This window comes from Salvia miltiorrhiza, chromosome 7 (genome assembly GCF_028751815.1).
Source record: "Salvia miltiorrhiza cultivar Shanhuang (shh) chromosome 7, IMPLAD_Smil_shh, whole genome shotgun sequence".
Taxonomy (NCBI): domain Eukaryota; kingdom Viridiplantae; phylum Streptophyta; class Magnoliopsida; order Lamiales; family Lamiaceae; genus Salvia; species Salvia miltiorrhiza.
Genome location: NC_080393.1, coordinates 20778207 through 20793600, shown reverse-complemented (window position 1 = coordinate 20793600; position 15394 = coordinate 20778207). Strand labels below are relative to the sequence as shown.

The window sequence follows — 15394 nt, the reverse complement described above, 5'->3', positions numbered from 1 at the left end:
GTAAACGTTATGAATTTACAGACAATTACCCCTAATATTAAACAATTCGTTGATAATACATTAATAACCATTAATTGTTGATAATACATTAATAACCATTCAATCTTAGGTGCCAATCCTAATATATACGTTGACTTCCTCCTTATGACAAGAAACGTTTGAAATAACCGTCGAAAGATGTGTTTGAATAAGGTCCGCCTACTTTGCAAATGGCGCTTAAGAAATAGTAAATCAAATAAAATTTGAAGTTGAAACTTTCAACTGTATGAGTAGTAGGTCATCCTAACATAAACATATGAAATTTTTGTTTCTCTATAGTGCAAGTAATAATGAGTTACTGTTGGAGATAAATCGTTGCTATGATTAAAATATAAAAGGAAGGCATATTAATACAGCAATACTTATTTTTTTTGGAATTAGGAAGGCATATTAATATTAGACACGGCAAATCCCCGTTTTTACTTTGAAGCAAAGTATCCTACCGCCTTCTTCCAGCACTAGAAGCCCCACTGGCTTCGCGTATACTTTAAGAAATCGTGTATAAATACAACTCCAATCCTCCTCTCCAGATTCCACCCCAAATTTCTCTCTATGCGCTTCAATCCTATATCATGACCAACATCCCCAAATCCCTTACCGATTCCGCTTTAACGCGCTTCAAACTAGCCATCTCCGCCTCCGATCCTTGGCCATTCTCTCTCTTCTCCTCTTGATCTCGACCCATTTTTCCTTTTTCTGCTTCTTGTTCAAATTGTACATACCAAATTCTTAATTGAAATGGGAAGCTGCGGCGGAGATAAGACTGGTCACCTGATCTTCCATCTGCACATGCCGCAGATTCATCTCCATCACGGCCGGCGGGGCATCCCCAAGGGATGCGTGGCGATTACGGTGGGGCAGGGCGCCGAGCAGCAGCGCTTTGTGATCCCGGTGATGTACGTCAACCACCCGCTCTTCACGGAGCTGCTCAAGGAGGCGGAGGAGGAGTACGGCTTCGATCAGAAAGGCCCAATCAATATCCCCTGCCACGTGGAGGAGTTTCGTCAGGTTAGGGGATTGATTGATCAGGATGCGACGTCGCACTCGCACCACCACATCCATCACCACCACCACCACCATCACCATCACCATACACATCACCACCAGTTTTTGTGCTTCGGAGCTTGATCACTATGTTTGGTGATTATAGTTATGAATTGATTGTGATTCTTCCTTCTAATTCTTCTTGACTTAGGGTTTGATCCATATGTATTCGAATTGAAGGTGTATGCGTATTACTGATTTTTATCAAACAAAAATTGGTGTTGCTAATCGAATTCGTGCCCAGTTTTAATTCCATCTACTTTCATCCCTTCTTTTTCAAACTTTTATCTGTATTTTATTCTTCAATTTTGCAAGTCGTTTATTTAAGTTTTATAGTACTTGATAATTAAATAAATCTCAGATCACAAGTTCTTCAAATGTTACAAAATCTCAAACTCACTTTAACGATAATGTTTGATTCGATTCAATTTGCCATTGTCCACTAACGCTGAATACGAAAAGATTGGAATTACTCCAAAAGGAGCAAACATATTCTCCTTTATACATGAAATAATGTTAATTTTATGTTTGGTTAATAATACCAGAAAAAAAGTTATCTTGTGCTAATATTTCCGTAAACACCTATTATCTATACGTTGGATCTTCGTCATAACCCGACCATTCTACCCTCCCCTAATAAAAGATAAAATCAAGATTAAATCGTACTCGAAAACACATACGTAGTTGCTATTTTTTTTTTAATTATTCTGTATATATATATATATATATATATAGGAATGAGATCATATAGATCCAATGCTTATAATAGATCCCTAGATCCAAATCTTGACCACACATTTATGACATGTGGCGCATCAAGATGGTGACACGTGGCAAGGATTCCAAGGCAAAATCTGGAGGGGTAAAATTGGAATGTAATTTTCGGATTTAATAATTAAAAAAAATATATTTTTTTTTAGATTTTCTCAAAATATATATATTTTAGATGCATATAGTTTCACACAAAGATGCATAAAGTTTTCACATGAAATGCATAACTTTGAACAGAAAAATGCATTTAATTTTTCCAGTTTTGGTATTTTCACCACCCCACCCCATACCACCCCCCAATCCAGCCCACACCACCCCCCAACCCTCCCCATTACCACCCCCAAAAAATATGCATGTTTCACATGCATATAAAATCAAACAAAAATGCATAAAGTTTTCACATAAAAATGCATTAAATTATACAAAAAATGCATTTCATTTTAATAAATCTGGTAGTTTCGCCACCCCACCCCTGCCCCCCCCACCCCCCACCCCCCCAAATTTTTTTTTTATTTTTTTATTTTTTTAAAAACTTATTTTCAAAAAAAAAAAATTTGGGGGGTGGGGGGGTCAGTGGTCAGAAAATCAGTTTTTGAGAAAATAAAAAAATAAAAAAAAAAATTTGGTGGGGGGGTGGGGGTGGGGGTGGGGGTGGGTCAGTGGTCAGAAAATCAGTTTTTAAAAAAATAATTTTTTTTTTTTGGGGGGTGGGGGGTGGGTGGGGGGTAGGGGTGGGGTGGGGGTGGGGTTCTAGGGTGTGGGGGGTGGGGTTGGGGTGAGGTGAAATCTTATGCATATTTATATGAAACTTTATGCATTTTTATATGAAAGTTCATGCATTCTCGTATGAAACTTTATGCATCTAAAATATACATATGTTGAGAAAATATAATTTTTTTTTTTGAATTTCGAAAATTACATTCCAATTTTACCCCTCTCCAGATTTTGCCTTGAAATGCCTTGCCACGTGTCACCATCTTGATGCGCCACATGTCATAAATGTGTGGTCTAGATTTGGATCTATTATAAGCATAGGGATCCACCGGAACCCAACCCTATATATATATATATATATATATATATATATATATATATATAGGGTGCCACCTTTTAGCGAAATTAAATGCGTTATGACACAATTTTAATAAAATGATTGATGATTTTTATATAGTAAAAAAATGGTTCCACCATTATATAAAATAAGTGGTTGAAATTTAATAATGATTAATGAGTATATAATTTTTAATAAAATGATTGATGATTTTTATATGGTAAAAAAATAGTTCCATCATCGTATAAAATAAGTGGTTGAAATTGAATAATGAATGATTTTTTTTTTTTTTTTTGTAATTAAGGGATATTTGTAAGAATTAAAAATAAGGAAAAATTATAGGACTATATCCTAAAAAGAAAAGTACATATTTTTCACAAATGTGAAAAATAGCGAAAGTTATAGAAGGGAGCAAGAGAATTGAATAAATCTTAAGTATCTAAGAATTGAATAAATCTTAAAAAAAAAAAAGAAAAAAAAAGGGAAAAGATAAGAATTGAATAAATGAACTTATCGATTAAGATTTGTACTAAGTGAAGAACCGTAATTGCAGACATTTAAATAAGGAATAAGATACCAACTACGCGTACGTGATTCGGAGAATTTATTCACACCAACAATCTACCGATAGGTTTACCTTTACATTAAGGAAAATATAAATACACCTTATATTTATTACATCACATCAACTTTTGTATTATATATCAGAAATTCAGTTTGAATATGATCTCTTTATAGACATTACGCAATATATAATATTAAAATAATTATAAGAAAATAAGAAAATTATTAAGGGCTTGGCAGATCTTTAATTGAATATGGGGCAACATGAAATAGAAGGAAAGGAATGTGAATTGTGGGAAAAATGAAGTAATGAAAGCATGTAATTAAGCATAATTTCCAAAGAAAAGAGCTTAGCTTTTGACTTGACACTTAATTAAATAGGCGCAGCACCAAATCCCCGCATAAGTGGGAAAAGGGTATAAGTGGGAAAAGGGCTGATACATCGGCACCGCCTATTTTATTTGTCTATACAATAATAATAATAACAATAATGCCTCATCATTTCCTTCCCTTCTTTCTTGGACTTTGATACCCCGCTCCCACTTGCTCATATTTTTCTCAACCATCCATCAATTAACTTTTCCTAATCAACATTCAACTCTCACAATCTCAACACACAAAAAAGGCAAACCTGACAGCTAGATACCACCCAATTATTATTTCAAATCTTAAATTCGCAAAGAAACAATCCAAAGTTTGACATGTTCACTAGGATCTCAAAGTGGCGTGTTCCAAGCTCGATCTAATTACATTCCATTGGACGAATCAAATCAAATTCTATAAAAAGAAAATTATGCAAAATATTCATATTATCACATAAAACTCGAGCACATCTCCCTCGCCACTTTACAAAAAGGTTCCATGTTGAAGCTAGGTATCTTTCATGTTACACAAGTCTTAGAAAAGAAAATAGTCCTCGACAAAATCGGAAGTTATACAACAGAAGTTGATGAGCGTAGAGCATCTAAAAAGAAAAAAACAAAGAATATTTCGACATTTTCCAAAGCTAAGTATACTAGGTAGGAGACAGCAAATTAAACAATGAGAAATTCGTGTAAAATAAAATATTCCTTGTAATTTTTGAGCATGAGGCTGTGGTGCATCTTCCCAAAGGCCAAATAAACTTGTTTGAGAAGCCCAAAGCGAACAAAACATACAGCAATCTTATAGCTGTTGAAGGAAGCAAAGAGAGAGAGAGCAATGTGGTTATTTATTGTCTTTGTCTGGTATTTGAGGTGCGGATGGTAACGCCATGCAAGAACTTTGTAAACCCAATAAAACTGAGTTTTCGATCCAACGGTCTGATCCAATCGCCGAGAAGAGAGTAAGTAGTGGGACCCAAACTCAACTCCTGAAACACATATGGTCGATTATGAGCTTTTGAAAAGTGTTTGGCAAAATAAGCGAGTTTTGGTGGTTGCTTACCTGTGCCAACTCCTCGACAGAAGTAACACGATTTCCCTCCTCTTCGAAATACTCAAATGCTGCGCTCGCGATATCCTCCCATTTCTCAAGCGCTTCCAGCTGATAAGTGCTGATTGAGGCGGCGCAGAACTCTTTGAAGTCCATCTTTTTATAGGATAGGGGCTCCAGCTTCAAATTCCATCAACAGACTTTAGAATCAAAACCATGGAATTTTAATGGAAGACAACCTCTCACCATATTCAAGATGTCTGCAACTCTCGATTCCTTCATGGCATCCGTTGCGTTTTTCATGAGACCCTGAAATATAAGACACTTATCGAATCATCCAAATACAGTTTAATACAAGTGGTTATGAAAAATGAGGAGAAACAAAGCACCCACTGTTTTAAAATTATTGAGAGAGACACAGCCATCTCTTGGTTCCAGAAGTTCGAATTGAGTTCTAAGGTAAAGGAGCTCATCATCTGTCAAAGCCTTCGAAAGTGCCTGCACACGGTGAAATGTGTCATCTCTCTGACCAGAATCAATCACATCAAATACACAGAGGATGCAACGAGGGCATACTTTCAAGGCTGCACGTTTCAAAGGAGTGGCTCGAATGTACGACTTCACTAATCTGTAGATCATCATGTCTAAAGGTATTGTGATCTCAAGGTCCCTTAGCCATGGATGACCTGCACAGAAACAGAAATGTATCGACTTCCATCACCTAAGAACTCATGTTTTGAATACCAAAACTGTAATAGTTAAACTTACAAAGTGCTTGGGCAGCAGTCATTCTTTTTCTGTGGTCTCTATTAAGCAGCCTTTTCACAAAATCTTTGGCTTCTGCAGATACTGACGGCCATGGTGCGTCGTGGAAGTTGGGATCAGCTCGTAGAACAGAACGAAAGATTCCTGACTCGGTGCGTGCCCAAAAAGGCCTGCTTCCACATAATAAGATGTATGTTATTACACCGATACTCCATATATCTGCTTCACTGCTGTATGATCTATGAAGTACTTCTGGTGCAACGTAGTATGCACTGCCAACGATATCATTGAGACGTTGATCTGCCAACAATATCATTGAGACGTTAAATATCCTGCACTATTATATATCAACGCAGAACACAAGGAAAACTTCTCATGAATAGTGTTAGCAAAGCGAGTTCTAGAAGCTTATGACAATGATGGAAGAAATCGAATGCAAAATCCGGGACCTTTACCTGGCCTAATGAAATCAGATAGACCAAAATCAATGACCTTCATTGGAGCATCTTCATCTTTTGTGGCAAATAGGAAATTCTGCAAGGGTATATACGAATGAGCAAGTTTAAACCTCCAAATGAATAGATAAATCCTCCTTTATTATTCTAGGTTGAAACATGAAATGCATGTTTTAAGTACCTCGGGCTTCAGATCTCGGTGAACAACGCCTTGTAGATGACAGAAGGCAACAACACTTAACATCTGCACGACGATTTTCTTTGCATCCTCTTCCGTATATCTTCCACCTCTGCAATGTAGAGGAAGAGGAACCAATATATTCAAGCTGCTTAACATATTATATGAGATGATTATTCATCATGAATTACCGTGCTAAAATCCTATCCAGCAGCTCACCCCCTTCACATAATCTGTCGAAAGAGAGTTGTTTTAGTAATATGGCATAGATACAATTCATTAACGTCACACGAGAATATGTACCGAACAGATGACCTAATTGAAATTCATAATCTAACAGTAAGAGAAAGAGAATAGAACAACATACTCCATAACTACATAGACATAATGTGTGTCTTCAAATGCATCATAAAACTTGATGAGGTTTTTATGTCCAGACAAAGCTTTCAAAATCTTCACCTCCCTTCGAACATCTTCAATCGATATTGCTGTTGTCATCTGCCAATTAATCATCATTTCATAAGCAACTTAATTCTCTGAAACAAAACAAAAGGCAAGTGTTTGTGCACTGTGATCACAAGCATAGCCTCATCAGACCAATAAAAACAAAAACACATTAATCTACAGAGTCTCCACCCTTCTTTGTAGTGCTCATGAAGAAGAAAAATGTCTGCAAGAATGTAGAGAAATAGCCGAACCACCTGAAATATCAATTGCAACTTACATAACCCGTCACATTCCATCTTTTTTCAAGAATGTTCGGAATCTAAGAAATCCTATATCTCATTTTTTGCTATGTATAGCACTAATAAGCTTCAAACTAGAAGTATACGATGATTTAGGGTTCGCCCAGCTACTGTCCCACTACCACTATAAACTAATGTTGGAAATCTTTTCTGCATTTAGGAACTCAATTAGTTGGCAACCCTGATCTCTTGCAGAACTAAACAACATCACACCAATAATAACTATGTCTTGCAAGTATAAGCTGACAAAAATTCATTCTTTTAGATCAATGATCCCATTTGAAAGAAGAGTTTAAATGTTTGAAGAGACATAGGATTTTCAAGATTGCACGAACCTTAGCTTTGGCAATAATCTTGACAGCCACCTGCTGATTTTTCATCTCCCCCTTTTTACACTTTGCCCAGCAAGTATGCCCAAAATGCCCTCGCCCCACCTCCTTCCCCAGCTCATACTTGGCCGCGAAATTCTTCGAGTACCCAAAGCTCTTATCCAGCGCCCGCTCGCTCCCTTCTCCGCGCCCGCCGCCCTCCTCCGGTATGGGCTTCGCCGGCGGCGGAGTAGGCTGCCTCTTCATGAACGCCGACATGATTGGCTTAGCCGGCGACGGCGGAGGCAGCGGCCACCGGAATTTCCTTCCCGGAGTCCTCGCCGGAGACGGCGAGGGCGCGATGCCGGCGGGGTAGGGGCTCTGCCATGGGCTGGCCGTGAAGGAATGAGCCGGCGTGCGCGCCGCCGCCCCATTGGCGGACGGCGTCTGCGATCCCGATGCGGGGGTGTGGCGGCGGTGGTTGGTGGAGGAGAGGTCCTCTTTGTCGACGGAAACGGTGACGCCTTTGCTGCAGCAATGCCCCATGCCGGAGAATTCAAAATCTTGCCTCCGATCAGTGAAGTCTAGTCATCGCACAATCAACTGAAAAAGTAGATTTGTAAGCTCCGGTGAGACCAATACGAAAAGTCAGCCAACGGTCAACCCAAAACTCAAGCTCCGGCTAGATTACGTTACGCTCTGCAAGATTCTGGTGGATATTTTGTATGTATAGGCGCAGATGTAGATACGAATTTACATTTACATTTATATTTATATTTATTTTGGTGTAACAGTTGATGGAATGGAAAACATAAAAAGCAAAGACGAGTAGAGAAGCTCCTCCGGCTTTTATATTCTTTCCCAGAGATGAACGTAACGTCAGCATTTCGTAAATTTTGATGTGAGATAAACCAATTTCTCGTAATTAATTGAATTTAGTATGTGGCTTTTTCCATCCTGCTGGATTAAAATATTGTTTTAAATATCATTCAATACAAATTAAATTGTTTTCCTTTTCCATTTATTACTTGGCGAGAGTAGAGCATGTGGATATGAGATTTTCCGTTAATTCTGTTCTGCTGATAAATATTGTAAGAGAAAATTCGAATTTACAAATTATGGGCTTTAATCACAAGCTTCCAAATTTAACATCAGCGTCCAATATCCAGTTGGATGAATCCAAATTGGAACTCAATTCAAAAATAACATACAAGAAAATGAGCTTAGTAAATATAATCCTTGAAATATTAATGATCCACAACCGTATTATTTGTTGTACCAAAACATAAATTTTATAGATTTTGTACACAACCCAATTAATCATGCAACCTTTATCTATTTGGATCAAATTGATCCGGAGATGAGGACAAAGCAGTCACAATATTAAAATTAAAAATGTATTTTATCTTAAATATTCTTAGGAAAAGTTTACCAATTTTTTATATATATAAATTAGATTTAAAACTTGAATTATTGTTCAATTAATAAATATATACAAATATAAATAATTAAGATATGTAGTCTTCAAATTTCCCCGAACAATCTTTTCGACTAATAAAAAGTTTATTAGATAAGTTTTTTTTTAGATAATATTATACGATAAAATTATTTGTACGGTGGAATATTGTGAACCGTGTAATGTATAAGTGTATTATTTAAATGAGTTGTTGATAGATAATGTTATAATGATATAGTAGTAATTTATTGTGCGATCTAAGACAATTAAAATGCGTTTTAATTAGTGTTGTAGGAGTATTCTTTCGATACTAAATTATAAGCGTCTTCCAGTTATATTTTATTGAAGTCAATAATTGTTTAGTAGGTATTTGACCAAAGCAATTATTATGAACGAGTATTTCAACAGATTGAAAACATTATTTTTCGTAAATAAAATAACAATTCCTAACCGAAATATTCAAAACAGTACTCCTCATCTTTCATACCACATAATACATCACGACGCACACTATTAATTACATTAAAAATATAAATAAATAAAAAATGGAACCAGTCGAACTCGAAGATTCCTTGATTGAAGTAATATTTTTCTTTGGTTACATCGCATCAATTTGGTTTTATATTTAGGGAATTTGTCCAATTAAACTACGTAATTTTCAGACTTTTCCAAAGTTTGACGGTAACTCGTCTTCGGAGGAAGCAACTTTTGTCAACGTAGCAAAATCATTTAATTGGATACTAATGTCCTACTCCATTTTCATTCATTTTTTCCATTAATATTTAGATCAGAAATATAACCTAGTAAGATTGTAGGAGTATTTTTTTTGTATGTAACGTGAAAAAATTGGAGAGAGAGAGAGAGGCATTAAATGTAGGCCGCGTGCAGTGTGCCAATTCAACTACCCAGTAATGATACATTTATTCCTACACTTAAATGGCCAACGGAACCAAAGTAGCTCATCTCTTTTCTCTACAAATTTAACAGCCAAACATGTCCTTGCCACCTTCACAACCTAATCAAGCCTAAAATCGATGATAATTTATTAAAACTTCACACGCCTCTTCATATTTACTCATCAACAATCTTTCACAACCTCTACAATTTAATCTTGATATACAAAATTATTCTCTAACAAGAGGTATTTACCTCGAATTTCACCAATATTTCATTTTTTTCGTAATATATATATATATATATATATATATATATATATGTGTGTGTGTGTGTGCAGGGCCGTCTCTGAGGGCGGGCCAGCATGGGCGACCGCCCAAGGCCCATCATTTTTGGGGGCCCAAAATTTTTTATATTCTCTTATATATACTATTATTATTATTGGCCTAACTTTCTTCTTGTGTATACTATTAGAATTTAATAAAAAAAAATGAGGCCCAAAGAATTTCATCCTGAATAATTTTGGGGCCCCCAAAAATTATAAGGTCTAATATCATTTTTTGTGTATACTATGCGCATTGACTCTATCATGAAACAATTAGAAGGTCTAATATCTAATACAAGTTTGACTATTGCTAAGAGTTTTGCATCTAATATGAATATGGAACCAATATTTTTAATAAAATGTCATTTAGAATTTGAATATTTTGTAGTTGTTGTGAACATAACGATTACTTCTTTAAAATGTAGATTTAAAGAAATGAAATCATTTGATCATATATTTGGTTTTTCATTTGATTCGAAAACTTTAAAATTTTTGGATAGTGAAAAATTAAGACATTAATGTGTTAATTTTAAATTTACTTTTACTCATTATATGAGTTAGATGATTTATTTATTGAATTAAAAATATTACAAATGAAATTATCAAATAAAATAACTTCAAGTATTGAAATTCTTGAATTTATGAAAATTACAGATTGTTATCCAAATGTTGCAATATTGTTAACTATGTCTGTAACAATAGCTTCGGCTGAGAAGAGTTTATGGAAGTTAAAATTATTGCAGACATATTTAAAAACGTCGATATGGCAAAAAAGATTAAATAGTTTAGCAATTTTTTGTATTAAAAAATATATCTTAAAAAATATTGAAACAAATGTTCTTATAGATGACTTTGCAAGTAAAAAAGGTGAGAATAAGTCATTTTTTTATAATTATTAATATATTTTTTTACCAAAATATTATAATATGACTTTAAAAAAAGTGTTTTTTTGTGTTGTTATGATGGTGAATAGAGGGCCCATTTTTATCGTTTCGCCCTAGGCCCATTTTTCGTCAGAAACGGCCCTGTGTGTGTGTGTCTATTAATAATATTAATAATTGTAAAACAATGCCGAACGGTGTAATAATTCATTATATTTGTCTCTAAAACAAAACTTATTATCACAATCCTTTGTTAAATGAATGATAAACTACCATTTTCCTTCATACTTCCTCCGTTTGTTTTTCAAGTATCCCATATTGATTTTTTTTTTATTGTTTCTTAATAAACGTCTTATTTTAAAATTCACAAAAAAAATTACCACATTCTTCCAATTTTACCATTTATTAGTATTATAATAATAACAAAGCCCTTCAAACAAAGAAAACAATTACTCATGTAAATTTTTCTGGAAACAATATACTCGCATAGCCATTTTGAAGAGAGAAAAAAAACACAATATTTGACCACTAATTACAAAAATACTCCATAAAATCTGACCATTTTTTACATTTTAAGAATGTTTTGCTCTTAATTAGGGCGAACCAGATTCAGGTCGAATTTGAATTTGCGCGCGGGTTAGGCACACATGGCACTATTAGCGCCATGTGTGTCATATACTCAGTGTTGCACGAATGGTACTTATGGCTATATTAGTGACATTAGTGTCATATACATGTGTGTTGATATTATTTAGATTGGTAGAATTATATGACCATTTTGAACACTTCCCCGTAGGGTTTAGATCATCCATTTAGTGTTTAAATTCCCTATTTAGGATTTAGATTATCCATTTATGATTTAAATTCTCCATTTAGTGTGTTGCACGAATGGTACTTATGGTCATATTTTAGTATTATATATTCCTGTATGTAGTGTTGCACGAATGGTACTTATAGTCATATTAGTGTCATTAGTGTCATATACTTATATTTTTTTTAATTTTTTTTTTCGGTTGGTACATATGGCATCAATAATGTCATATGTGCCTAACCCGCGCACAAACTTGAATCCGACCTGAATTCAGTTCGCCTTAATTACGGGCAAAACAGTCTTAACACGTAATAAATGATCAGATTTTGTGTTTTTTAAATTAGTGATCAAATATTGTGTTTCTTTAAAATGGCTATTTCAAAAGTTCTCTCATTTTTCTGCACTTAAAAAAAACAGAGGAAGTATATGGAATTATATTGAAAATTAAAAATCTTTTATTTTGCGTGAGTAAATGGGATTATATTAAATAATTTGAATGCCCATTTTACTTTTCAAATGTGCTAAGAGCACTTGCATCTGGGCTCTTATTTGCATCTCAACTCTGCTTCTTAGCACCGGGTGGCAATCCCGCGTCCCATTGCTCGAGTGTCGGCCCTTGTCTCTGCACTAGGGCGAGTGTAGTGCATGCATTAGTCCCATTTAAATATATATATATATATATATATATAAGCAAAATCGTATCCACGCAGATTGATTACTAAATATTACTATCCTAAACTATTATCCTCTATGTGGATGACAGAAAATAAGAGTTGAATTTGAACAATAAAAATAAATGAAAGCGTAAATAAATTTATGCAAGCAAGAAGAGATAAAACTTATGAATAAAAAATATCCCAGAACTATGGTTTCAACAAATTCAGGAAATCACACAAATTCAATTCAAATAATCAATGACAAGTTCTTTCTAAACAATCTCAAAATTGGTCTATACTCACTCCTGTGGCATACAAATCGTGGATTACATGCAATGGTAACATCCCTGAATCACTCTTAAACATATAACTCCTAAAAGTTCTTAGGATTAAAATTCTCACAAGGCTCAAGTTCCTTCGACTAATATTGACAAGTATATTTCATATTCTTAGTTCAGATAACAATAATTTTATCCCGATATCAAATTAAAGCCAATAATCATGCAAAATTAGTGATCAACCAACTAAGCAAACAATAAGCACAATAACATAAAAAGGATGAACAAACATTAAAAAGATGAACAAGTATTGATTAATAGAATTAAATAAAGTCATAAAACAATCATCCTTTTACTACCAAAATCCTAGGATAAAAGTGTACTAGTCACACATGGACATATAAACTAGTACAACTGTACAATATTCAAAGATAAAAACATTCAACAAATAAAACGTAAAGTCTATAATGAATCTTCAGTTTTTGCTCTTGATCATCAATGGAATCGTCTCTTCCAACTCTCTTGGAATGAATAATAGGCAAGTGTCTTTTCAGTATGCTTCTTGAAGGTATTTGTATGCCATATGTCTCAAAATATAGGTCAACCCCATATAGAATTGAAAAATAGGCAAGAATCACAAAAAAATGCGCAAAATCAAGCGAACACGCGGCCCCGGGCGCGGGCGTGCGTGCGTGTCGATCGCATGGTGCTTTCAACTTTGCACAATAATTTTGTTTTGACTTGTTCTCCTTTGTCCGAAGTCCGATTTTCAATCCGTTTGCACTCATAAACATGTATCGAGATTAAATTCAACTTTCATTTAGATCATTTTACCAAATTAAACTTCAATAATCCTGAAAAATTGCGTAAACAACAAGAAAGTAACAAATTTTGACAATAAATCAATACACACCAAATACACAAAATCCGTACAACTGAACAACAAATATGACACACCAAGAAACAAAAATGTATATTTATCATCAACAACTAAACAACGTCATTCCAAGCGTCCTATGGGCGGACCTTTTGGTTTGCGCAGGAAGTTGATGGAGCAAAGCCAAGCAGAAACAAAGGAAGTTGGCTTGTAAGGGATCTTCCACCCACTCAACTTTTTTCGCTTAGAATAAGGACTCTAGTGCAAGTCTTGTAAATAGAAGCTGATTTTGTAGTTACCAACTATTATTTTAGTCAGAAAATACATAAATTTCTAACCTTTTGGAATTTGATCTAATTCCAAAAGTCTGTTGGTCAATTAACTTGATTGTCTGAAATCCGATGAGCAATCAAAGATACTGTTGAAAACATCTTGATAGTAGTTCTTTAATGAAACCTATATTGTTGGGTTTTGGTCACCGAAAATGGTCGGGAAAAAAAAAATGTAGAGTTTTATGACATCAGCTTTCATGTCTTTTTTTACCACTTCTGATGACCAAAATTCAATAATATAAGAGCACTCCCAGCAGATCACCTAAATGCATCACTAACTCTAAATTTAGGCTAAAACAATTGAAAATGAGATAAAAAAAATGCATTCAGCAGATCCCCTAAATTGGATGGAGCCCACAAAAATTTTACACCTACCTAAATTCAATCTTAAATTTACACTCACCCTAAATTTATTTTAAGCTTATAATTAGTAGGGCCCACACGTAATTATTATTTTTATGTAGAATATATATTTATAAAATCGAGATCCTAAAATTAAATAGGGAAGCTTTAGGGAGGAATATAGGAGCATAATTTTGGAATTTCTGATGGGAGTGCTATAAGTATCAACAATTAACCCTATATTTTTTGATAGAGTAATAGTATTAAATAAAAAAAATTAAAGACAGTGTTACGATGGATTCGAACCTAAGACATTTAACCTTAAATATTAATCACTCTACTATTTGACCAACATACTTAACAAATATAATATTGATATCTAGTAATAAATTAATAGACATTTTAATTAAAACATCACACATTATTTCATAGGACGCAGTAAACGAGCCCATATAGTATTCTTATATTTGAGCATTGTCAACTAATTTGGTTGACACAAGGTAGATAAAATTTGATGCAAAGCTCTGTGTCAATAATTACAAAATTTCAAGGTACGGATGAATTAGTTTTATTGAATGTACATCAATAATGCAATGTCGTAGGTGTTACCACTCTTGAGGTACGTGTGTTGAGAACAGAAGGTCACTGAGCTATTGCATTTATTAATTTTCCATCCAAAATTTGGGTATAGTTCGTGTATTATAAGCAATCAATTACTCCCTCCGTCCATGAAAGAACTTCCTAAGAGGGATCGTGGCACGGGTTTTAAGAAAAAAATATTATTTAGTGTATTAAGAGTGGATAAAAGGTAATTGAGTGTATTGGGAGTGGTGAAAATGTGTTATAATTAATATTGAGAGTTGTGAAAAATGAAAAGTAATAGGATTATAAGTGGTGGGGTATAGTCCAAAAATAGGTAGGAAGTTCTTTTGTGGACGTCCCAAAAAGGAAATATATGAAATTCTTTCGTGGATGGAGGGAGTATAATTTTAAAAAGTACATTAATTTAATTATGATTGAATAGGAAAAAATCGTGTTCAAATATGCTCGATTAAATTTTCTTGGAGGCGGTTGTGAATTTGTTCATTAAATGTAAATTTGAAATTTACAATAATTAAAAATTACAATTACAACTATTTTGAAGCTACATTAAGTTAATTTGGTATTGAATCCCACATCGAAAATATATATATAAATCTCTACAATGT

The 15394-nt window shown here is 34.3% G+C and overlaps 2 protein-coding genes across 2 annotated transcripts; one reads left to right on the top strand and one right to left on the bottom strand.

The window, feature by feature from the left end:
• The first annotated feature begins 351 nt into the window (after window positions 1–351).
• On the top strand, window positions 352–1316 carry LOC130993341 (auxin-responsive protein SAUR32-like). Its single transcript, XM_057918196.1, has one exon. It carries the CDS (start codon window positions 778–780, stop codon window positions 1165–1167), a length of 390 nt encoding a protein of 129 aa, XP_057774179.1. The 5' UTR covers window positions 352–777; the 3' UTR covers window positions 1168–1316.
• Window positions 1317–4260: 2944 nt separating this feature from the next.
• On the bottom strand, window positions 4261–8166 carry LOC130993340 (CDPK-related kinase 4-like). Its single transcript, XM_057918195.1, has 11 exons — window positions 7362–8166; window positions 6648–6778; window positions 6472–6513; window positions 6284–6392; window positions 6103–6181; window positions 5651–5947; window positions 5459–5568; window positions 5276–5380; window positions 5129–5191; window positions 4895–5062; window positions 4261–4820 (listed from the first exon to the last, which is right to left on the bottom strand). The coding sequence occupies exons 1-11, from the start codon at window positions 7878–7880 to the stop codon at window positions 4680–4682; spliced, it is 1764 nt and encodes a 587-aa protein (XP_057774178.1). The 5' UTR covers window positions 7881–8166; the 3' UTR covers window positions 4261–4679.
• Window positions 8167–15394: the final 7228 nt, after the last annotated feature.